Consider the following 26,076-nt stretch of genomic DNA (forward strand, 5'->3'; position numbering starts at 1 on the left):
ACGTTAGCAACTAGTAGAGAATTGGAAAGAACTTCGTATATTAACAATCGTATCACAAAATATGACGTCACGGGCATGAAAATTTGCATAATCGAGGCGAGGAGATCGATTAAGCCCAATGTGCTATATTAGATGGTACACAAGCTCTTTCTCTTGGCAGACTTGGTTGGCGTACTTAGATAAAAGTCGACTCCAAGGCGCACTAGTTAAAGAGTTGATGGCCTCTCGCAACGGACAGACAGAGACAGACAGACAGACAGAATTACGTAAAAAATGTTTGCCAATGGAAGAATTTATGGCCTTTGCCTGTTCAGTGCAGATTTCATTTGTGACTGCAGAAGTTATTCAATATGAATATAGAATTGAAATGAATGTACGAGTACAGGGTGAGCATTATGATACAAGTAATTGAATCCGAATCCAGTAATAATTGTAATGATGGAGTCGTGCAGTGAAATGCGTTTTTTTTTTCGAGTACTGAAATTACATGTCCCTTTCTACCGAGAGTCATGGTACCAACGAGAATTATAGTTTCAATCACAGCCGATGACTAGCCCCAACGACAGTGGTTCTCAACCGGGGGGTCCACGGACCCCTAGGAATCGGCGAAGCATTTTCAGGGGGTCCGCAAAACCTTTAAATTTGCAAAACGGTTGACAGCATATTGACTCGGAAACGTTACGCCTTATTCTAAAATTCTTCACCACCTAGATTTGCGGCACTCGTTCATGTCAAATCGAAGGGGCGGGTTTTCAAGACACTGTCGCGTATTTCAGGAAATGCAGCTACATAAATCGCTTTGAAAAAATAATAAAGGACCACCCAATTTCTACATAAATAGCAAGATGTGATTTTCAAAAAAAGACATTTTGTTGCTGTTTATCACTAACGTACAGTTGATATTCGCACAAGGCAGATGAAGGTTGCTCGGAAATTGAGCTTTAATTTGAACGAAAACTTTCAGGGAGGGGGGAGGGGGGGGGGGGCTGTGACGATTCAAAAGGAGTCCACGAAGACAAAGGCTGAGAACGACTTCCCTAAGAGTTAATTCATCTTCGAAAATTATACTTTCTGCACTTATTTTCCTTCCATTCCTCCTATAACAGCACCTGAACACGTAGCATAATGTACATATTCCTGTTGCAGCATTGTCTAAAAGTCCAACGATGAAAGTATTGTCAGAAAACACAAAATTATCTCCGTGTCTTGTAGAGCTGGCATTCTTTGCTTTGTGGTAACATAAAAGTTTGGCATATTTCAATATATTCAACATATTTGAACTTTTCATACCGACCACACTCTTACAACGTCATAATTAGTGATCATTGTTACTCGATTGTCACAAGCCCTAGTGACATTTCATACCGTTCGACTCCTCGGCAGGTTCGGAAATGGAAACTTCTTTTCTCTCTTCTTGGCTTATAACCGCTTCATCGTTTTCCTGAAATAGTTGTTGCAAAAGCTGTAGTGATGGCTGATGATAGTCAGAAGAGAGAGAGAGAGAGACATGGTACTGATCATAGCAGCTATTCTGCTTGTCAAATACCGAGCCGGTTCCTATCGAGAGCTTAACTGCGTCCATATCTCAAGAGGATAACAGGGTTGGATTGCTCAGTAGCATCACAAAAAGGGTGCAGCCACCAAATCAATGTAGACAAACGCAGTCCTATCTCAAGACATGATAATAAAGATAGTTAGCTCGGATATGAAATAGATTAATTTCCAGCTTGTCCCCTGTCAATATTTACGGCATTCGAGAGATTTAGCACAAACCCACTTTTTGATATTACCCAGGAGGTAGGAATTTGCAATCAAATTTGATTATGAAATGATTAAGATCACTCGTTTGGCACAAAAATACGATGCCTCACTATGATAGCGATTGCCATCGTTGCAAATATTACCTCGAGAGGTTTCTGTTGTCCAGGCTGAGACTCTGGACCAGACGACGAATCTGCGTCGGCATCCTTTGTTTCCGCGTCTGACAAATTATTATCTTCATCATTTGCTTCCCAGTTCTTCTCTGATTTACCGTCCTTTGCCGATTTGGTTTTCTATAGAAAACGAATTCATTGCAAACTTAAACTTATCCAACATGACCCATGTCAGATTTACCGGTTAATCACACATATTTTCTAATAGCACCCTTTGAGACAATGAATGTTTTTAAAGAATTTCCTCAAAGTACCCCGTCAAAACATGACTTTCCCGATATTAAATTCAATCAAATCTCCTTCACAACTTTGACACCGCCCAGCTGTGCGCTATACGGCAGACAGCTAGCGTTTCCAAATAGGATTTGTATTAGAATTATAGCTACACAGTTTGTTATTTCAAATTCGCACAGAATTCGCGAAAACTTGGACATTTTATCGAGTTCAGTTCATATCATATCACAGTCCATTCTGATGATCACGAGAATAAGTTGATTTAAAATACTGAAATCAACTCCCAACTCAACAACCTTGCACCCGCATAACACCTGACACATTTCCTATTTATAACTTTGAAAAAATTTCATCACATTTGAGCTCTGTAAAGCTGAATCCGCATCATACCTTTGCCTTTTTCTCAGCCGGTTCGTCCGAAGCGGTAGATTCGACGGCACGTTTGGCGGCCTGACCTGCAAGTGGAATCGACACGCGTACAACCTGCTGTCAGAGAGTGCGTCGACCAGAATTGAACTAGAGAATTTTCTGCTGCTCCAAATCAGATTACAATTACAAAGTGTGAATCGGCGAAAATCGATTGAATTAAAATTCAGAATTATGGACAAATACGACAGAAAGTAATTTCAGATCACATCAAACCCAAGGTAAATCGCGTAAGCACGAGAATAGCAAATGTCTGTACAGCGAGCTTGGCTCGATAAAGTTCTCGAGCGTGGAAACATTTCACAAATTAAATTAGCATTAGATTACCGCCATTTTTCTGTAATTAGCCGACTAGAATTAACCCTCGAGTCTGCCGTCGACTAAGCTTACGCTTGGCGTGTTTTCAGAGTCGGAGGGGGGGGGGAAAGATGGGTATTTGTTGCGATCCATTCGCTTACTATTTGCGGTGAGAATACTGCGAGAATACAGAATGAATATTTTTTAAACGACGTGGAATGCCCAAGAATTTCACAGATTGGATTTGAATCATATTACCGCCATTCGCTTTAATTAGTCTATTCGACAACTAGAATTATCTAGGATTCGAAATCTGGTATCGATAATGTCTGTGATTCCTACTTTTACTGGGGTCCGCGGCCGATCTCCTGGTTCGAATTTGAGAAGTAGCGGAGGACGACGAACGGTTCGATTCCACTTCTTCAGACGCGACCGCGGTTTCAACCTGGGTGGAAGAAAAAACGAAATTGAAGGCATCGCAGCTAGCATAGTCCCATATGCATATACAGTTGAATAATATATTCATTAGGGCTCTTCAAAAATGACTTTTTTTCTCAAATCGTACAGTCTACTTGATGAAATTGTTAGGTTACCTGATTTGAGCCTACACACCAAATTTGGTTCAATTCCAACCAGTAGCCGCATTGCTACAGGAGAAGAAAGTTTCTATTTATTACATAAAAATAAATTTCAAAAAATTTGAAAATTTTCTGTTCACCCCATGAAAGTTTGTAAGGTTGTCTAAAGAAACGATGTTCACCAAATTTGGTTCAATTTCAACCAGTGGCAGCGGAGTTATTACCGTTGAAAAATTTGGATTATGAATAAAATAGTATTAACGGTGACCAATTCTTTAATTATATATTATAATGGTGCTCACCGTAAATACTATTTTATTCAAATCCGAATTTTTCGACAGCAATAACTCCGCTTCCACCGTTTGGAATTGAACCAAATTTGACGAACATCGTTTCTATAGACAACCTAACACTTTCGTGGGGTGAACAGAAAATTTTCAAATTTTTTGAAATTTATTTCTATATAATAAATAGAGACTTTCTTCTCCTGTAGCAATGCGGCTACTGGCTGGAATTGAACCAAATTTGGTGTGTAGGCTTACATTAGGTAACCTAACGATTTTATCAAGTAGCCAGCACGATTTGAGAGAAAAAGTCATTTTTGAAGAGCCCCAATATTCATATTAAAATAAAACTGAATGTATTCGGCAGGGTAATTGCCAGTAACTAGTGGAGATTTCAAAAGGAATTTGTATCAGAATAGGACAACCGAGAAATTTTCAGCTGATACAAATTAGATTAGAATTATAGCTACAAACACAGGGTTTTTCAAGATTGACTAGAATTTAAATTTGCAAACTCGCAAAAACTTGAAAATTGAAGTAAATTCCAGTAAGCTGTTTTGAGGAATCCTACATTGCAACTTTCCTTCATTCTTTTACGCAACTTTTTACAACTTTTTCGATTTTCCATGCAAAACCTTCCGCGATTTTTCAAGAAACTTTTTTCGATTTCTTATGCTGCCAACTTTCTACTGGAAATAATTGGCGGTGTAAGTAAATAGATCGCTCGTTTAAATTAGAGGTCCTTTCTGATTTGACGTACGTTCAGGCCGGACCGCCGAAAATTATATCTTCACTGGGTCTATTTTTGCAGGCTATTGATTTTGTTGAAGTCGCCAACATTGAGTTTCGCTACAGCGCCTTGGATAGGGATTGAGTATCTCATACCCTAATAATTTCAAGGAACTTGTCCATAAACGCAACTTTTTAGTGCAACTTTAGTGAAAAGTAAGTGCAACTTTCAACGGATTTGACTGCTACAAAAACTTGCCCTACTAATTAGACAACTAAGCAATTATCTGATCTTCCAAGTATGCTTTGTATATCAACAGTCGTATCATCAAATATAACATCACTAGCATAAAAACTTTGTTGTTGAAAATATTAGGGTTTATATCGATATGAATACAGTATACAAGTGTGCATTGAATTATGTACCTCCACCGAGAGGCTCTTATCACACGAAAACACTATGAAACGGGCTCAGTCATTTCGGTTCTCATTTGTTTTCGAAGTCTTGGAGAGCTTTTGCAATAAAAACGGCGAATGTTTGCTTCTTTGTTACTCCTAGTTGATAACGCTCCAACCAACTCGGCGCGAAATACATAGAAGCGAATGATATAAGTTTGTAAAGTTGTCGGCGTGAAAAATCTCGAGACACGCCAGTCCGTAACCAAACTATTGAGAGCTCACCAAGACGACGACACATCAAACCTTTTACTTTACCATCATCGCCCTTTAGGGTTGTTCAAAATTGACTTTACATTGCGGATTCGAGGGATTTGTTGATTAAATTGTTAGGTTGCCTTGAAAAAAAAACGCTGCAGACCAAATTTGACTCGATTCCAACTGGTAGATGTGAACGTACTGATTTTGAAATTTTGAATTTACTGTCAGCCCCTTGAAATTGTTCAGCTGTCTAGTAATTTTTGCTCACTACCAACCGGTAGAAGCGAAGTTTGTGAAGTTGAATATGAATAGCCGGTACGGTGGATAACCCCAGAATTATCAATGAAAAATTCAAATAACCTCGCTTCGAGCGGGCTGGAATCGCGTCAATTTGTTTAAAGGGGCACTGCACTCTAAAAATGATGTGGTCTCAAATTGAAGGGCAAAACGAAAGAAAAATGTTGGCCGCAGCCGTTTTCTTCAGAACGCCACCGTAATGGAGCTGTAATGTATTGAAATTTCCTCAGATGCATCACGCTCCAGCAGTCACGCAGAGACCCAACTTTATACAGTTGTCAGCCGATGTTATGAAGGAAATATGTCGTACACGCCAAGGTCGCTTAGATACCGCGTTCAACGGAAGATGTCCAGTCAGGAAATTTATGTCAAAATCAGGCCTAGTGTTGTCTATTTCCTTCATAACATCGGCTGACAACTACATAAAGTTCGATCTCTGCGTGACTGCTGGAGCGTGATGCATCTGTGGAAATTTCGATACAGTACAGCTCCATTACGGTGGCGTTCTGAAGAAAACGGATGCGGCCAAAATTTTTCTTTCGTTTCGCCCTTCAATTTGAGACCACATCATTTTTAGAGTGCAGTGCCCCTTTAAAGTCGTTTTTGTAGACAACTCAACAATTTCACGGGGCTGACAGTAACAGGTACATATTTGAGCTTTTCATACCATGTATCCTCTAATGATGCCATAACGAATGATACTGGAACACTAGCCCGAAATCCAATTACGTAACGTGCGAAACAAACAACCTTTCGTCCGTCGCCGCTTTTTGAATCTTCCTTCTTCTCGTTCTCGTTTTCCTTCCGCCGTTTTCTGGGTGTTTCTAGATTTTCAGTAGCGTCCGATTCAGGATCAACGGCCTTCGCCTGACCTTCATCTTTAGCGGACCCTTCGTCGCTGGCCGAAATATCGGAAGACGGAGTCACCGTCTGTGTCCTCGTTCTGCGGCTGCCGTCCGGCTGAACAAGTAAAGGTTGACTGTCACATACATTTGAAGAGACTAATTGGGGTAGAGAACTACAAGCCTAATATACATTGTACAATTGAATAGTTTATTAATATTTAAATGAACAAAATATTTTCGGCTGATACTCGTCAGGGGTAATCGTCAGCAACTAGTAGATAATTGGAAAGAGCATTGCATAGGCTAGCAACAATTGTATCACAAGATATGACATCACCGGCATGAGATTTCAAGCTCAATGTACTATGTCTAGATGGTACACAAACTACATCTGAAGCCAAGGCTTGGTTGCCGCATTTTGATATAGGTGCAATTTTTGAAAATAGCTTCAGTACCGCGATACAGGAGCTATTTCAGCCAGTTGTTACAATTGCACATGCACACGTAAAGCTGATACAAACATACCGTAAAACTACTTTGCTAATAAAAATTGGAAGAGGTAAGCAGTTCTGCCTTAAATACTGAAAGTATAAGCAAGTGGAAATATAGTCTAAAAACATAAATACTTGACTGACTTCAGTACTTAGTTACTGAAGATGGATGATCAATATGATCATAATCCAAAAATCATGAACGGACAGGCAAATGAAGACAGGTCAAAATGATAAAATCATAATGGCTTGAACCTCATTTCAGAACATCTATCCAGAGCGGGATAGTTGCAGCAACTTTAACAGCATATCCACAGTATCGATATTTTACAGCTAATTTCTTACAGTAGACCTATATCACAACGTGCGTCAGTGCGAATCAAACGATTAGTGGTTAGCTGAACGGTGGTGCGCCGCTGGTTCACAAAACTTGGTCTCATAATTCGGAAAATTGAATTATATGACACTTGGCCAGCTAGCAAGGAACAGTCTATCAGTATCCGAATTTCTAATGAAAGCCAATACCAATAGCGAGAATAGTACTGTGTGGGGACGATTGTTCCACCATTGCAGCAAATGATCAGTACTGAGGTAGCAAAAATGAGATTTTCTATCAACCAAAACGCTAGGCCTACGCTACGCTCTTTAAGATTCACAACTGATTCTGAACCTCAACAGATTCTTCCAACTACCTGAATTATATGACCATGGCCATTGACCAATGCTTATAATAACAGAAATTCCTTCATGATTTCTCCAACCCCCACTGAATGATGCAAATCAATCAAAACATGACCATTTTATGTATAAAGGCAATTACCGAGGAGCCAACTCAAATCTCAGACGTCTCAGTGATTATGCTCATGCTACCACATAGAAACAATAGTATTGACATCATTGTAACTGTAAGCATTTAGTACCATACCATCCATAACGATGCCTTAACTAACAAGCTCTAGGCTCGAAATACAGTTAGCTCTATCCATCTATGAATCTATCTGAAAAAAAGCAATAACAAATTTTACGATATAGCATCAACAATATTTCTTTTGCAAGCAAGTACAAACATATTCAATTAGCAGACCTTGTGTCTACATTATGTCTGATGACAATGTAAGATGCATATAGCCTCTATCTTTCACAAATCCTTACTGCTACATGGAATTGAACGAATTGGCTCGACAAGGTAGCGACTAATGCATATTGAATTATCACAAAACTAGCCAAAGAATCTTTGAAACCGCAACAAAAGCGAGCATCTCCACAAACATAATCCCTGACCGTTACATAGACTTGTGATTTCTGCAATTCATTAGTGGATAAGTAAGCGCCTCACCTCGTCCAAAATTAACGACGGAATCCACTTCCCAATAGCTTCTGTCATTCTTATTCAGCTGACTCTTCAAATCAATCTATCACTACACACCATTGCAAAATAGCACACGAATGAACCCTCAGCACAAATTCTCAGGAGCAGAATACCAAGCGAAGCAGTTTTTTTTTATATTGAAATAGGTTAATGATCATCAAAACCACAACCAGCCTAAATAACAGGTAAACCGGTATAACCCTCAATGACGGAGATCGACAAAACGCCAAATGCACTCAACGTAAGGTCACAGACAAACCAATAGTCGGCAATATATACTGTAAATACAGCTGAGATCATCTCCATACCAAAACAAACGGCCCTGTCTACCAGTGCTAATACACAAGAATGACAAATTCCAATTACTACTGAAGGATTATCTATCTGACAAACTCTAATTACCCTGAAACAATGTACTACATGGTCTATCTGTGCGCTAATGAATAAATTTGCTTTTACAAGTGTTATGGTGCGATCTGGCCAGGTTTGTAAAACGATCTCATCTACATATCCAAATTAGATACAGTCCAATACTCGTAACAACATGGGATTATTCTTAATCATATATTTGAGGGGAATTCAGCCGATGATCAAAGGTTTCATAAATTACCCCAGAGATATGGAGGGCCGGAAGGAAACCAAAGTATCAATGTTAAGTGACTCAAGGGACTTTGTTCAATACTCACTTAATATTACTGTCGATAATAATTAGAAATGAGCAAACATTTGTACGTGTATTCGCAAATCAATTCACACAACACAGACAGCAAGTGTCAAAACCGCGGTAATCTCAAGCGATAACGTTATATGCAAATAGTCAGAACATTGTTTTGTTTTGATTATCATGCTTAGACTCAGACTCCCCCCATGGTTAACCAGCGAGGCGAAAAGCAAGTATTGCAGATAGCTGCAGAAATTATCTCCGCCATGATCAGCGTAGCGCGCCAACAAAATCAGGTCTGCGCCAGAATAACCCTTGTAAATATGCTGATGTAGACATTTAGGCGAGGCAAGACGCACGTGTGAAAAGCCCTAAAATGTCACCAAGGTATTTGCTACCAGTGAATTTCTTGCGGAGTGAGTATCTTCGACAACAGGAAAAGTTATCGCAGCGTATTCACAATAAGTTTACGCCGATAATTAGAAAAAGGAAAAATATAGCCTGTCAATGTCAACATTTGCTCATGAGAGCGCTCACCAGAGACAGTCATGTAGTCAGCATTGCTACTCAAGTAGAACTAGAAGTAACATCACAAATTTCAATGTAATTCAACAAGTAAAAGTGCATATTTCAAAAATGTGACAAAACCACTTCAAGCGGAAGTTGACCACGGAAGTTTTGGAAAGTGTCCGAGAAAAGCAGTTTCGAAAATTGATTTTGGTGGAGGGGTCACATATTGTTGTACCAGGGTTGCAATGACTCAAGTCACGATTTTTTGACTTGACTCGAGTCATTTTCTCAAAATACGGAAACAACTCGGCTCGAGTCAATCTGCGTATTGACTCGACTTGGACTCGAGTCATTGGGCATGGTTCGAACCAAGTCATATGACTCGAGACTCGGACGGCCAAGACCGAAATTTCATTGCGATTTCGAAGAATAGTAAGTAACCAAACTATTGGGATTTCGTCTATTGGTACTGGTACTTGAAAATGCGATCAGAGACTGCTGAAAACGAGGAAAATTAGTTTATTATAAAAGCGAGCCATTCGATATCACCAAACGGAGTTATAAAAAGTGGATTTACCAAGACTTTAACTGGAAAACTGGTCAGTCAACACAATGACTTGGACTCTACTCGAGTCATGATACCATGACTCGGACTTGACTCGGTAGTGAATCCAAAATGACTCGACTTGACTCGAGTCAAAACTATAAAAGTGAGGTTGACTTGACCCTTCTTGGTTACAACCCTGGAGTTGAAAGAGTGGGTTGAACCGGATTGAACTGAAAACTGAGCAGTGAACAGAATGACTTGGACTCGGACTCGAGTCAAACACTATGACTCGGACTCGACCCTCTACTAGCCGACTCGGACTTGACTCGGTGGTGAATGGAAAATGACTCGACTTGACTCGAGTCAAAACGATACAAGTGAGATTGACTCGTGACTCGGAACCTGGATTGTCAGAAACTTCCTACCTTCTTTTTCTTCCCGTCCCCTATCAGCTGATCCAAGCTGTGTTTCTTCTTGTAATTTTGGTAGAAATGCTTGATTTGCTGCTCCGTCTTGTTCGCAAACAGCCGTGAGATGGCGGCAAAGTCTTTTCCGTGCTTCCCGAAGCCTTCCTTCGCCGTCGCGATGTCGTCGTCGTTCCAGTTTAAGTTCTTTCGAGATCCTAATTTTGAATCGGTCGTTTAAAATCGATATCAACGCGAGGTTTAGCGGATAGCTGTTGACCATTCCGTGTCCTGGGTAGGGTTGGCCACCACTTGGGCAACTAGAAAACTTTCAGCTTTACTAAATCAGATTATCATTGTAATTATGGCCGTAGTTTTTCTCCAAAATTGTACTAGAATTAGAATTACCAGGAGAATTTTGGTGGTCAGTAGGGTTTTTCAAAATTTTTATTTTCCAGATTCCGGGGACTCACCGATTTAACTGTCAGGTTGCATAAAAAACGCTGTAAATTTGGCTCGACTACGACTGGTAGATGTGAACGCACAGGAGTTTGAAAATTTTGAATTTACGATGTAAAATTTAAAAAAAAACTGTAAATTTTTCTGCCAACCCCATGAAATTGTTGAGCTGTCTTCAAAGACGAAGCAAAACATATTTGACTCAATTCCGACCAGAAGCTGAGTTATGTGAGTTTTTCGTTGATAATTCTCAGATTATCCACCGATCAAGGATAATCCGTGGATTAGCATCGAAAAACTGACATAAATCCGCTTCTACTGGTCGGAATTGAGTCAAATTTGTTTTGCATCGTCTTTGAAGACAGCTCAACAATTTCATGGGGTTGGCAGAAAAATTTGAAATTTTTTTTTTTCAATTTTCCCTAATAAATTAAAAATTTTAATTGGATCTGTGGAGTCCTATACTTGTTAGAATTGACCCAAATTTGGTAAGCAGCGTTTTTTAGGGTAACCTGACAACTCAATCAGTGAATGGCTGGAATCCGGGAAAAGAAGTTATTTTTGAACAGCCCCAATGCACAGTCATATAAAATAATGCCGTCGCTTTTGGGACACATACTTGTCATACGAGGTGAAGGCGGCCGATCGATTCTGTCTATTTCGTCCTCTTTCACGCCCATTTCCAGAGACACTCCTCCTTTCAGCTCGGAATCTTTGTCCAGTCTTAAAGAATGGAGTTTCCTCATTAAAACCCACACGACGACTCAAAATAACTAGTCATTGTAGACTTTAAAACATGTTTTAAAAAGATTTTTGGGGGTTACAAAACTTCAATATAACAGGAATTTCAAAAACTAGCGGCTAATTACACTGCGCCCATCTGAGCGAATCGTGACATCATAATCATAATCATATCATAACCGGACGCACACAAATGTAGTTAAAGGCACGTTTTTGAAATTTCTCATTTGCTGACGATCGTGCCTGTCTCAAAATTTTTTACGTTACAATATATTGTCATAAAGAACACACCATTGAAACGTGTATCAAAACGTGTTTTGCGATGTGCCAAGAAAACAGCTTGCCCCAAATCAAGTCTCACTGCTGAGGGTATCCTACATTTGTCATGCCACCGAGAAATTGTCTGAATTAAAAACGAAAAAAGAAACAGCTTACCTTTTATCGCCAAGTTGTCCCGACTTTGAAGCATCTTGATTGGAGCTAGCGGACTGCAACGGTAATAAAAAGTTTAATACGGTCTGAGGTTAAAAAGTAGTCAACGTCGTAACTCAGTAGAAGTAGGACTTTCAAAGATTTGTTTAGCGACTTGAAGTATATAATAAATATATGAAAAATTCAAAAGTAGTTTGAAACAATATGATTTTGTTCATGGGTCTCATACTTTTCGCATTTATTGGAGGTGGGTTTTAAAAATATCAGCTACAAACCCAAAGTGACCAACGACACAAATAGGCACGATATCCGAAAATATAGTCAGTTACAAAATAGTGATGAAGGCATATCCCTAAACTAGTTTTACAGAATCCTAAGTGCAAAAAGTAAGTGGTTTTGCCAAAAACAGGCACGCATAAGAGATAGTAGTTAAGACAACAGAACTTAAATAAGTAATACAACTAGGATAATCCACTCAAGTATTCAGAAAAAGTAGATGGTACTTTATTACTGACCAATGCCCACTAGGGATGTCCATAATTTGGAAAATCTCAAAATTTATGCGTATCCATGTCTCATTCTATAGATTATAGTTAAAAAACGTCACTGAACCTGCATTAAGCTCACAGGAAAGTCGTTAACATTTATCTAAATACGTTTGAAAGTAGCTGCTGTAGATTGGGCGTGTCAGCGACCATAGAACGGCAAGCAGAGTATTAATCAAGAAATCACGCCGTTTGATTGGCTAATCTGCTATACTTCAATGATCACGACGTTGGCGGCTTGTTGATCAGCTGGTCAAGGAGGCGGCTGACGGCGGTAATTCTGTAAGTGCATTGTAGGTTGGTCCGCAACTAATGATTTAGGATTAATTCAGAACATGTTAAGTTACGAAATACATGATGAACTATAAGAACAGCTGCTTCAAAATCTTTAAATACATGACTGGATGGCTTATTGTGAAGGTAACCGGTGTAGCCTGTATGCCTTGATTTCATTGATGGAAAGCACAAAAACATGCGGAAAAGTACTGGAAAGGCGCTTATGCAAGTGGCAAACGAATTTCTAGTTTCAGAGGGGATGTACCATCAATGAATACAAATATAAAGCTTGACATTGACACTACTTTGTCTGATCTTATTAGGCTGTTGCCGTGGTACATAATTGAAGTCTTGAATGCTGAAAGGGCTGGATGAATCAGTCATTTATGCTTGGCACTTGTCAGATTCTTGCAGCATAATGAATCATACCCGCAAATGCTGTCAAAGTCCTCAATGATGCCGGGCAAAGAGGTCTAAAGATAAGCACAGACTGTGCTGGTAGGACCAGCAAAAAGACAATTTGCTTGCATTGCTTAGCATGTCCTTAATGAATGTTAGATCATTACAGGCTGCATAACGACTAATGCTTGAATCAAACCAGACATGGACAAAAAAGGATGGATTGAAGCGGTGTGTTAGTTACACTCTTCTTCAGAAATCCAATGTAAGCTACCTGGTCGGCCCACATATCTTCTGAGCATACAGGATCGTGTCCAGCATCCATCTCACAGGTTATGCTGCACCAGTTTGGTGATGTCTAATATGCCTTACCTGCACCCAGAAAAGCAGGACCACTTGGCGGGATCTCAACCATATCATATATGTATTTCTTGGATCTATACTTAGTTCTATAAGTTCACAATCATTCGCTGTTTCACCTCTGTCATGCCTGTACTAAACCTATCGTTACCTAGTTTTAGCACTAAAACATTCATTGACCAGATGTCTCATTTTAATATTAAATCACTAATGTACAATGCGCTTACATAATCATTGCCGTTAGCGATCTCCTTGGACTAATAGAAGCACATAATCAGCAAGCCGCTGTGGTCGTGATCATTCAGGCATAGCTGAATAACCAATCAAGAGACGTGATTTCGTGATTACTAGTCTTCTCGTCGTTCTATGGTCGCTAACACGCCCGCTCTACGGCAGCTACTTTCAAACGCATTTAGACAAATGTTAACGACTTTACTATGAGCTTATTGCAGGTTCATTGACGTTTTTTATCACTAATCTACAGAATGAGAGATGGATACGCATCTTTTTTGAGATTTTCCAAATTATGGACAACCCTAATGCCCACGTCCGAATACTATTGACAGCTCAAACTGTGCCGCTAATTTCCAGTCAATCACTAGTCGGGGTTTTCGCAGAAGACAAGGGCTTTGTTACCTGCTGGCCGCGCCCCGGTTTGACCTTCCGCGATTTCAGCGAGTTTTTCCGCACCAAGCTCTTGTAGCCCACGCTTTTCTTCGACAAGTAATAGAACAGCACGCAGTCGTTTACGCTCTGAAAAATCGCATTAGACATGAAATAACTATTATTTTATGAAAAGAGATGTACAAATACTGTATTACTAGTTTCGAAAATGAATATTTCACGGAATATGAGGGTCAATTGCGATAGCTGGCACTTGGTGGAGTCGGAATGTTGAATTCGGCCCTCGGCGTTTGGTACTTATGAATCAATGTATTCAGGTTAGTAGTTAACTTATGGTAAGAGCAGGGGTTACCAAATCTGAACGTCTCGCGGCCACTTTTTAAATTTAGTAGATAGACAAAATAGGCCGCAAAGTTTAACAACCATGTTTTTAAAACTTTACCTCAGTAATACGCTGTGCTCCCTACCATGGGCGACGAGCATAGTTAACAAAATAGAAATAACAGTTTATTAAAGAAATACAAATACAACAAAACTATCATGATCATCACTTCTATTGCATTTTTACCTATGAGCTTCGCATGACACCTGGCAGCACTTTTCAGGGACTAAAAGGGTGAGCTAGAGAAATGGTATTTGCTGGAAAACTATCTCCTCGGAAAGCCTGAACTTGTTGGGAAGCCCAAAATCCTTTCGAACGTCTCGGTCTCGACAGTTTCTGGGCCATTGCACATCGAGGCAGTGCGCCCAATGCCCATTCATATCTGGTATTTCTTCCTACATAGAATGTTGTTAGCATCGCCGAAGACTAATCAGCTAGTGCCGAATAGTGATGTTGGGCACAGGAAAATGGCTTGTTTTGAACACCAGCAACAATATTTTAAAACTGGCATCAATTTCAGCATTTCTAAATGATTTACTGACCGCTCTTCCAAAATCTCGAATCAGGTCGCGGGTCGCAAAACGTGACCTTGTGGGCCGCGTGCTGGTCACCCCTGGGATAGAGTTAGGGGTTAAGAAGGGTTGGAGTTGGGGAGGGCTTACCTTTTTTTCCAGGAAAGACGCGATGACGTGGAAGTTTTTCGGATGTTGTACGAATTTTTCCTTGAAAACCTGCTTTTCGTGAGCGCTCCAGTGATCGAGCGATTGCCGTTTCTGGTAGACAACAAAAAAATGAACACAAATGCGGTACCGCTCAATATTACCAGACCTGAAAAAATTCATTTTCAGTTTATTTTCATTGCTGGCCCTTTTCACGTTAACCTCGGTGAGTTTTAATTCAGTGGACATGCCACGTATGTAGACTACATTAGGGATGTTCAAAAAAACTTTTTTTTTTTAAATTTTATTGGTTACTTGACAAAAATGTTAGTTTGCCTAAAAAAACGATGCACACCAGTTTTGGCTCATATCGCAGAAGTCTCGTCGATTTGTAGTAAATATTCATTATCATCTTCATGCATCGTGTAAAAACCTGTTTTAATGGATTCGTTCTCTCGAACTGTTACTGATGCACAGCTCATTTGTGTTCACCCGTATTTCATAGTAATATATTTGTCGTGTGGCAGATAATTATGAAATTATCAATAACTGAAGCCGGTGATATCAGGTCATTCATCAAATCGTAATGAACGCAACAAAATCACCCAGAAAATGAAAACCGTTCGAACCGCACGAGTGAACATGATTTTGCATTAATATTTCCACACTGTTCGCCTTCAGCCCTTGAATAGGTAAATATTACCAAATCCACTATGCATACTTTCAATAGGGTCCATCAAACCACTAGGTGTCGCCAGACTTTAGGTGGTAACCGCCGTTGTTACGTACGCGGTTGCCGTTATCAGAAACCTCTAGGTTACTTTCTCGATTGTGTAAGGGTATTTTATATGGAAAAATGGCTACAACATATTCTACGGGGACCGTGAGCTCGCTATAAAATGAACTAAAACTTCGAAAACTTCTGGTGCTGAGCTGGTAGCCGACATTTAGTTGACAATTTCACATTCTCACCTAGTTATCGAATCGGCCTTATTTCCTTCCGTAGAAGCTTTCCGAAGTTTTAGTTCATTTTATAGCGAGTTCACGGTCCCCGTAGAATATGTTGTAGCCATTTTTCCATATAAAATACCCTTACACGATCGAGAAAGTAACCTACAGGTTTCTGAATACGGCAACCGCATACGTAACAAAGGTGGATACCACCTAAAGTCTGGCGACATCTAGTGGTTTGATGGACCCTATTGGATTGATTATTACATGAAAATCAGTAATTGCTCGAGTATATGAATATTTCAATACCGTTTTGCATCGACCCCAATGACATCCCTTGAGATTCAATAGTTGTATCGTCATCAGGTGTGTATCGACACCAAATTCACTGTTTCATTCAATATTTCACATCGAATTCCTTATTGATTCCATGAAAATTAATCAGAGTGTTGGAATACTGAATAATATCCTTAAAATGACATCGAACCACTAATCAGTGCAGCTTTACGCCAACAGAACCATGTCGTTCACTCTGATAGACGCACATTTAACGCTGTCATAGTCAAAGCACTTGTTACCTTGTAATCTTCCATCGGCTCGGTGACGAGACCGTTATTGTTGATGAACTTCAACCTACGTTCCTCCCTGTCGAGAAGCATTGGCGGAACCACCGCCAGTTGACGCATATGCTGCTCGTGATGCTCCTGCGAAAGAATTTGTCATTCAGAGCACTTGGTTCTTTCAGGGTTTTGTCCACGTCAGACCTAGGCATTGTGCGGACCGCAAAACGTACCTTGGAATTTAGACTAGAAAATCTATTTATCGACGTTCCTGCGCGGGCAAAACTATACGGTGTATGAACAGAACTGGGAATGCATTTACTCTGAAGTCTGGTTTATTTATGCATACGAGTAACCGAGGTTGAAAATAAAGCTACTATAGCAAAGTATGCCGTAGCAAATAAAGTCGCAAGTCACTGTTTCCGGTTCAAGATCGAATCTTGTTTGTTACCAGGTCTGTTACGACATACATTTACAAATCCTAATTCGTAAAATAACGAAATCAGTGCGCACGATCAGTGGTCGTTAGAGGTGATGTCAAGCAATGGAAGATGAGGCTGAAGGCCGACATTTCTACAAGATTTGGAGCACTAAATGGTTCCCGATTCTCTACCAGTTGCTGACGACTACCCCTGACGAGTGTCAGCCGAAAATATTCGGGTTCATTTCGGTATGAATACACCATTCAATTGTATATTGAAGTTCTGTACTTCCAAAAAGCTCAGGCATTAAATTCCTAATTACACAGAAAGGCAAGAAAAAATCAAGTTCGGAGAACGGCAAATGTCTGTAACGCTAAGGCTGTTCAAAAACATTTTTTTCCTTTCAAATGTCACTGGCTACATGATAAAATTATTATGTTGGCTAAAACAACGCTACCTCCAAATTTGGCTCAAACCAACCCACCAGTAGACGCGAGATTCTTTTAGTAGAAAGTTTGGAATTGATCATATAAAAAATTAAAAATCAAATTTCCCAATTTTTCTGTCGACACCATAAAATTGTTAGGCTGTCAGTAGAGACCATGCACACCAAATTTGGCTCAATTCCAACTAGTAGAAGCGAAGTTATTGCAGCAGAAAAATTTCGATCCGACTAAAATATTATTCACGGTGTGGCTAACTCCTCAATTATTTATTATAAAATCATGGAATTAGAAATTTTGCTACTGCGATAACTTCCCTTCTAGTGGTTGGAATTGAGCCGAATTTGGTGTGCATCATCTCTACTGACCGCCTAACGATTTTATGGTGTCGGCAGAAAAATTCGGAAATTTCATTTTTTATTTTTTATATGATAAATTCAAAATTTTCTACTGCAAGAATCTCCCTTCTACCGATTGGAATTGAGCCAAATTTGGTGTGCAGCGTTGTTTTAGCCAACATAATGATTTTATCACGTGAAATTTGATAGAAAAAATTGTTTTTGAACAGCCCCACTGTACAGTGTACAGTACACCAAGGTCGACTCATTCCGCACTATACAGTTCTCAAGTAGCGTTTTCAAGAAAACCAGACGTTAGATTCGAATTAAAATGAGAACATAGAAACGTGACACAAATTAGATTAGAATCAGATTTCCGGCATTTCGCCCGAAATTAGACAATTAAAACGATTTTAAATCTGGTGCCGATACCTGCTCCGAAAGCCCGTCGACGATCTCGTTGAAATCCGCGTCGCTGCGACAGGCGTCGCCTCTCGTGCCGGATCGCGTGTATCGCTCGTTCTGCTCTCGCTGCTTGCGAATTTCCGGGAACTGCTTCTCGAAAAATTCGCGAACCTTCGCCTCTTTCGCTCTGCGAAGCGCAGGATATCCGCTCAGTACGAAAAGCACACACCGAAACCGGCCGGATGCGGCAGTACACCGTTTACCGCATGAGAGCTGACTTATTTAAAGTAATTGCAGCAAAAAAGCGCACCCATCCCTGGCGTCCCATTAAACCAGTTTCTTAACTTATATTCCATTTTAATATACTATTCAATTGTATATTGAAGTACTGAACCCACAAGAAACTCTTCAAACATTTATTCTAGCTCAGACACTTACATTTACCCTGGTGGTTGACTAGACCCCCTAACCGTCAACTTCGGGGAGCTGGTGACTAAAAAAGGTTCATCACGGCATCATATTACCGTCTGGTCTGCGTGTCGTGAAAAAAGCTACCCGATCACTAAAAAATGGTTATCACTAGGGCAAGTTTTTGGTACAGTTAAATCCGTGGAAAGTTGCATATATTTTTTCACAAAAGTTGCACTAAAAGACCACATTTTGGTCGCATGACTAAAAAAAGGTCAACGTTCCGGCTCAGCTCCCGAAATACCCGTTAGAGCGTTACTTCAGTGTGCTGATTACAGTCGGTATTTCAGTCGAATTATCAAGATTCTCAAAAAACAGTGACATAATTGCCAAATATTTCCAGTAAAATGTTGGTTGAATGAAAAATTGAAAAAACTTTCATGAAAAATCAAAAAAGTTGCATAAAGTTGGATGAAAAAAAAAAACGGGACAAAAGTTGCAGTATAAGATTCCTTCACACAGTTTAAAACAGCATTCTACATAACTTCCGGGTATTTAGGAAGCTGCCGGAAGCTGTAAAAAAAAGTTGCAAAAACTTGCCCTAGTTATCACATTTGCTGGCGTCCTGTGGTAATCGTTTAAAATGATAGCAAATAATCAAGACAATAATTAGGACGGATGCTATAAGGGACAATGTAGTCTAACAGTTGCAGTTTCAACATTGGCCTTTCACGGGCCCATTAAAACCAATCTGTGGGCCTACAACGCTAAGAACCCTGCATTCAAAGCTTGCTATGTTTTTCTCCAACACAGCATTCCGCGATTGTTCCAGGGTCACAAAATATCGAAACGATTGCAAAGGCCCCACCGGAAAAAATTTGTAAAACGTTAGGAACCGCTGCGTCAGGCCTACGCGGAAACACACGACATTTACTTCCGTTTGACGTTATCTTCCATTCTCGCGGTCCTTTTCTGCCATTCGCCCATCAGCAGATCGTATCTGGCGCAGAGATAACGTTCCCGTACGTTGGACAGTTGCCGGCGTCGCTGGAAGTACGCCAACAATTTCGGGCGCATTTCCTCGTTTCTGAACAAACCGGGGGGTATATCGAATGTCGCCGTGCTGAAAACTGCAGCGGTCATACTTTTTCAAGTTTTCGTGATACACTTTCGTGTCGCTGGGCTGGTTGTAAAGAGGCATGTCGTAGCGAGGTGCCATAGAGTCGAAAATTCCTTTCGCCGCTTCTGCCTTGCGCTGAATACGGATAAATTCGGATTTGACGAGACTCTCGGAGGTGCACATTGAAATAAACCTCACTATATTCGGCTGACACTCGTCAGGGGTGATCGCCAGCAAGTAGTAGGGAATTGGAAAGAGCATTGTATATCAACAATCGTATCACAATATATGACGTCACCAGCATGAGATTTTGAATAAGAGAGCGGTCAATGTACTATTTTTAGAGGAATATGATTTTTAGACGAATTCCTGTCATTTAGAAACCTGATTCCGACAACATTTCCACACTCTTCGAATAACATAACCGGTAAAACTCACCCTATTTTCCGCATATATCACCTGCCACAAATCTTTATGCTTGGTGTCGACCTTCTTGGGAGATTCCGTCCTCTCGGTTTGATGAGGCTTCTTGGCCGTTTCTTGAAGATGTTGTTGCTTTCGCTCCAACGACTTCACCTCGTTGGTCACCTGACGATCAAAATGAATGTGAAAGACCACACATAACTTGCGATACACTACAGCTACAACCGTGTATTAACTAACGCCGAATAGAAAATATCAATTGAGAAATCGTAACTATATATTACCTTCTGTATTTCTTTGTCCACTTTCTCCATGGCCTGCAGCAAAGAATCTTTGGACGGCATTGTCTCGGTCTCTGCTGATTCTGACTTGCCCGCACCGCCTGCTTCAAAACAAGACAATCAAAATCGAGGCTAACTGAAGAAGCACTCGCGATATAGATTGGATTACCGATGGAAGACAGAATTTCAAAAACAAGATGGTGGGAACTGGCAATACATTTTTGAACACAACACAAATAAGACTGGGTAAAATCTTGTACCCGAGCGATTGGATTTGGAATTTGAGTATTAGGCCTCGAGTCGAGCAGGGTTATAATGATTCGAGTCGCGATTTTTTGGTAACTCGACTTGACTCGAGTCAATTTTTGTACTGACTCGACTTGTAGGCCTACTCAAGTCATTGTGCATATGACTCAAACCTAGCCATATGACTCGAGACTAGAACAGCCAAGACAGATGTTTCATTGTAGCTTTGAAGAATAATAACTTTACCGCATGATTGGTATTTTTAGCCCTGTTTATCAGCCCTGAAATATGAAATAGGGCCAGAAACTGTTAAGACTTAGGAAAATTACTATATTATGAACACGGGCCATTCTATATCGCTCGAGCAGAGTTAAAAAAGTAGGTTGAACTGAAACCTGAACATAAAACTATGACTTGGAGTCGAGTAATCGAGTATCACTCATTGTGATGCCATAACAGATTGAAAGATCTTTCTTCACCGCACAGAATTTCAACATAGGCCTACTATTCCGTTGAAGAATGGAAGATGTGGAATGTGGAAATGTGTACGTTTTATGGTACCACAAAAAATACAATGCCAGAAACATCGCAATAAGGATAATTTGGTATTATTGCGACCAGGTATATAATTTCAGTACTCAAAAAAATCAACTCTCTGCACTAGATTCGGATCGTTATAATAAGTACACGAATCATTGCGCCCAGCCTAATAGATTCCAATTAAAAACGCACCTTGACTTTGGACTTGCATTCCAGTAAACTGAGACGAATGCATCAGTTGATTTGAATAATGTGATCCCATAGTGTGTGACGATGGTTTTAGCTCCTCCTTAATTGTGCTCTCGCTAACAGGCTCCTGGAAATGAAATGCAGAGCATATTTCTGATTTCCGACTTTCTCTATTAGATATGAAAAGCCTAAAAATATTCCCAACTTAGGTTTAATCATTGGTAGTGTTGAGCGAACGTTTCGCGTGGAACTTACTAATAGCAGGCTTATGCAAAATGTTTTGATGCAATACCTCAGTGCCAATACCAATTAGAACACCACAAACAATTTGCTAGTACATCAAGCCTCTTACCGATTTAATTGTTGTCGGTCCCGGTAATAAGAAAGTCCCAGAAGCTGCATGATATGGGTGAATCGCGGAAGGCCTCGAGTGTTGGCCTGTCGGCGCGGACATGACCCGGTGCTGGTTACTGGATGGTGGCTGGAATTTCGAAACAAGAAAGTCACAACCGATACTTCTAGAATAAAACCGTGTTCAGCAATTCAGTATCAAGTAAGAGCTTCTTGGAGGTACAGAACTACAATATGCAACGGAATAGTATGTTCATAGCTGGAAAGATTATAGTATATCAAAAATCGTATCACCAAACCAAATCTGACGACACCGGCATGAAATTTCAAATAATAGGGGCCAAAAAATCGCATACGCTCAACGCACTATTTTTAGACTTTCAGCAATCACTGCGGGTAAAAATGGATGTTACTAGCAAAATTAATTGAGATGTAACATGTATTAATTGAGATGTAACATGTAAAGTGAATTAACCAGTCCGTCTAATAAACCAGGAAACTTCCTTCCAGTTAATAAATACATGAGTAGCCTAGATATTGGTCAGTTATCAATATGTTCTAAAAAGGTCCTTAAAAGTTAATTTTTGTCTGCACCATCAAGGAGGTGGATATTCTGGATAACCAGTTTTACAAGCAAGTATTTGGTTCGATCTGACAGGGGCTTGAACCTATAACCTAGGAATCCCAGAAGCCGGATTCACTACAACTACGACTGTAAACTCGTCGGAATTGTACATAATGTACATTGTACAAGTACGGTATCAGTGCTATGTCAACCAATCCCTAGATATCCAGCACAAGATCACAAAATTAATCCATTAATTGATGTGATTGCGACATTTGAAAAGCACAATACAACACAGCGTATTCCTACTGATTACCTGAGGGGGTCCAGCAGAACTTGGTTTTTGCATGTGCGGAAGCCCGACCATGGAGCTCATCATAGTCATCGCGGGTCTGCCTCCGTAAACCATGGGAGTCGCATTGATTTGGGACAAGCCAGCTGGAAATTTCACAAGTCAAACGTTATTGTCTGTATTAACACATTATGAAATGTATGGCACGGAATGATCATGGCACACATAATTCCTATAAAAAGTGATTGAAAGAAATCACAACCGTCTCACCTGGATTATCATAACCATGAGCAATACTTGAGTTTATTGAAGACTCAGCTCTATCTCTCTCTCCAGCAACACCAATATCCCGTAATAATGAAAGACGTCCAGAAGTCCTTGACAAATGAACGAATATGATTTCATTTATATATGCTGAGAGCAATCTTCTATAAACATGCAAATAGCCAACCTTCTCCGCCCCATACCAGCCGGGTGCAGCTGTTGATGGGTCCCAATGGCGCCAGGTTGGAGATCTCCATGCTGAATGTGTGGATTATGGAAATCGCGACTACCATGATGCGCGCCACCCACCGAACCTTGCCCTCCGTATCCAGGAGATTGATGATGTGGCGTTAAATATACCAGGTGTGGGTTGGGTTGGGCACTCATCCCGCCGACATGCGGATTACTGCCCCTGAATAAAATTTAATTATGGTTTGAGCAACTAGGGTGAATTTCAGATGTCAATTCAACATTAACACTGCATGCAGACTAGCGCTAACTACTGGATGTTCAAAATGCGCAACTAGAACTACTCACTTTTCAAAACTGGCAACTGTGACTAGAACTTCAAAACTCGCAACGAGAATTGGAGCATGGGTGGCCAACCGGAAGTGGTCATTTTCCAAATTATTTCTATTATCCGAAAATGAATTGCCCAGATTGTGAAGTTGCAAGGCTATCCGACAGTTGTCGAGCTTGTCCACATTCAAGTCGAAATACAAGCAATTTCTACTGAATCGACACTACTCAAGATTACTGGACCACAATCTGACATAGGCCTATCGACCTTGCCTACCGACACATGCAGCATATATTTTTGTCGCTTCCTTTTTTTGTTATCCTTTCTTGAATCCAGTGTGCATGCCTCTTATTAAAGGGGCACTGCATTCTAAAAATGATGTGGTCTCAAATTGAAGGGCCAAACGAAAAAAAAATTTGGCCGCAGCCGTTTTCTTCAGAACGCCACCGTAATGGAGCTGCAATTTATCGAAATTTCCACAGAGGCTTCACGCTCCAGCAGTCACGTAGAGATTTGGCTGCAACACTGTTTAGTAGCGACGACTGGCAATGGCTACAAGAACATCACACTGGTATCACAATTAATGCCAAACGACGATATGTGTTTTTTAGTTACTCATACAACTAAATCTTTTTAATGCGCAACTAGAATTAGAGCTAGAGCTCATCAAAAAACAGTAAAAAAACTGTAAAAAACAGTTAATGGTCCACTATACAGATTGGTATTTTGTACAAGTCCGACTCCATCACACAAACTATACATTGCGACTATTTCACAGAATGGTTGTTGGAACCCTTCATTGCTACACACTTTTGGATGTCTAGAGGCATTTAGGACGATTATCGCACTTCGTTGGAATCACATTACACATGAATCATTGCAAGTTACAACCTATCAAATATTATACTACATGTGCGGACATGAAAGCCTAAAATCAATGCATAATATACAAGACTTGAAATGCTCCAAGCCAGACTGGAATCAGTGGTTGTTTTCGACAACATGTTGTGCGTGACAGACGGATTTCTCGCGTGATTGGAAAATTTCATCCGCGTGACGGAAATATTTTTCGCTCTGATTCAATACTGAATTACTTATCAAACGACACAATGTGCTAAAATAGACCTGGTATACGCCGGACTAGGGCTACGCCGTATATTCGCTGTTTCGCAAATGCCACGCTTGCTTGAGTTCATTTGAAAGCGCAAGCGCCTTATTCTGGATCTGGACCCTGGTATCGATTTGTGACGTCAGCATAATTCATTAATCGGCGTGATAAGATATAAATGCTCGCGTGACGTTGCGCGTGCCGTTGCCACCGATTCCACTCTGGGCTCCAAGTTATAAATGTTATATAGGGCTTAATGAACGCTATAATAGCTCTCAGCGTAATATAGTTGATAGCTTGCTTAGTGCTTACCTTTGCATTGATGAATGATCCTGCCCCTCATTTCTGTACTGTGAAGATGGCTTCATCTGATGAAGTTCATCCGTTTGAACTGAACTATGTTATTTTAATTTATAATAACACGGGCTTAAGTATATCATAGCTACAAGATATCCGGCATAGAACAAAATCAATTAGATGCAGCTTAGCCATAATAGGGGAATTAGTTAGAGAATGCTCCTGGTTTTTATGTTCACTTATAAACATAGTGTCGTAGCAGAGGCCCAAGAGCCGCAAGAGGCAACACCATAGTTTGAATATACAAAATAGATGAAATTCAGGCAATTGCAATATCTATCAACCTAAAATTGCAATGAATATTGTTCAATACCTTCCTTTTTAGCAAGGCAATACTGAGAGTACCTAACGATGACAACAAACGTCGCAAATATGCATAACATCGTTCAGATTGTTTGGGATCGCAGTCAAAAGCCCAGCTGAGTAAAAATAAAACGTAAGCCGGAGGATTCTCTCATTGAAGCACGAATTTTATGTAAACGGAAATAAAAACTGATGCATCAATCGTAAATGCAATATATGTAAATATTGGAAGCTTTTAGAACTTGATTCTCACATACCATAGGCTACAACTTCCTCGATCCATATCTATCCATATCCCACTCGTCAATACAAAATAGTTGCTTAAATATACCGTCACGCGATCGTTCTATATTATTGCAATCTTGTAGTGTTCTTACTGGATAAAATCACCAATAAATGACCAGATTGTCTGAATCCGAATTTATTGGGCTCCGGCTGGCAATTTGAAATTCAGAGTCCAAAGCAATCCTGCTAATATCATGTAATTTTTCATAATTCAGTGGAAATATCCTGCTAAAACCCGAGTTTCATTCAAACCAAATTCAAAATCCGGATCCAGTTCGGCTACATTAAAGATCAATCAAACCCTGCTCCTACTCCGGCTCCTGTACTGGAACGGGGCCGGTGGTCCTAATGGCTTAGACCACAGATGGTTGGATTCCCAAATTTAAGGATCCGAATCTATCCGGATCCGGCTGGCAATTGGAATCCGAAAAAATCCGGCTGGTGAATGTCCGTAGTCCAATTCGGAATACAAAATAATCCTGCCAGAACAATGCTAATTATTAATATTACAGCAGAAAAATCCTACAGGGTTGGTGCGATGACATGCAAAATAAGGTCAAAAACA

At 40.2% G+C, this 26,076-nt stretch overlaps 1 protein-coding gene and 1 long non-coding RNA gene across 6 annotated transcripts in view; both read right to left on the bottom strand.

Moving 5' to 3' along the window:
* Positions 1 to 25,225, bottom strand: part of LOC145447186 (uncharacterized) — a 50,904-nt gene extending 25,679 nt beyond the window's left edge. For 2 of the 5 annotated variants that reach the window (XM_080325594.1, XM_080325592.1), the window contains exons 1-22: positions 24,879 to 25,225; positions 23,126 to 23,350; positions 22,945 to 23,051; positions 22,699 to 22,820; positions 21,819 to 21,947; positions 21,470 to 21,593; positions 20,495 to 20,595; positions 20,226 to 20,375; positions 19,813 to 19,922; positions 19,602 to 19,754; positions 18,287 to 18,446; positions 16,670 to 16,795; positions 15,144 to 15,254; positions 14,112 to 14,228; positions 11,899 to 11,951; positions 11,342 to 11,445; positions 10,285 to 10,481; positions 6,187 to 6,396; positions 3,234 to 3,336; positions 2,559 to 2,623; positions 1,905 to 2,054; positions 1,366 to 1,441 (exon numbers count right to left, since the gene is read on the bottom strand). In XM_080325594.1, coding sequence (XP_080181720.1) covers positions 1,366 to 1,441; positions 1,905 to 2,054; positions 2,559 to 2,623; positions 3,234 to 3,336; positions 6,187 to 6,396; positions 10,285 to 10,481; positions 11,342 to 11,445; positions 11,899 to 11,951; positions 14,112 to 14,228; positions 15,144 to 15,254; positions 16,670 to 16,795; positions 18,287 to 18,446; positions 19,602 to 19,754; positions 19,813 to 19,922; positions 20,226 to 20,375; positions 20,495 to 20,595; positions 21,470 to 21,593; positions 21,819 to 21,947; positions 22,699 to 22,820; positions 22,945 to 23,051; positions 23,126 to 23,350; positions 24,879 to 24,934 — 2,749 coding nt within the window. In that variant the 5' untranslated portion in view covers positions 24,935 to 25,225. The remainder of the gene's footprint in view (positions 1 to 1,365; positions 1,442 to 1,904; positions 2,055 to 2,558; positions 2,624 to 3,233; positions 3,337 to 6,186; positions 6,397 to 10,284; positions 10,482 to 11,341; positions 11,446 to 11,898; positions 11,952 to 14,111; positions 14,229 to 15,143; positions 15,255 to 16,669; positions 16,796 to 18,286; positions 18,447 to 19,601; positions 19,755 to 19,812; positions 19,923 to 20,225; positions 20,376 to 20,494; positions 20,596 to 21,469; positions 21,594 to 21,818; positions 21,948 to 22,698; positions 22,821 to 22,944; positions 23,052 to 23,125; positions 23,351 to 24,878) is intronic. The other 3 variants (XM_080325593.1, XM_080325595.1, XM_080325596.1) reach the window with 3 other exon arrangements.
* LOC145447188 (uncharacterized) lies at positions 15,370 to 16,663 on the bottom strand. Its single transcript, XR_013917490.1, has 2 exons — positions 15,602 to 16,663; positions 15,370 to 15,427 (listed from the first exon to the last, which is right to left on the bottom strand). It is a non-coding gene; the product is annotated as an uncharacterized LOC145447188 (long non-coding RNA).
* Positions 25,226 to 26,076: the final 851 nt, after the last annotated feature.

Source organism: Botryllus schlosseri, chromosome 9 (genome assembly GCF_051294905.1).
Source record: "Botryllus schlosseri isolate E-star chromosome 9, Bs_hap1, whole genome shotgun sequence".
NCBI lineage: Eukaryota > Metazoa > Chordata > Ascidiacea > Stolidobranchia > Styelidae > Botryllus > Botryllus schlosseri.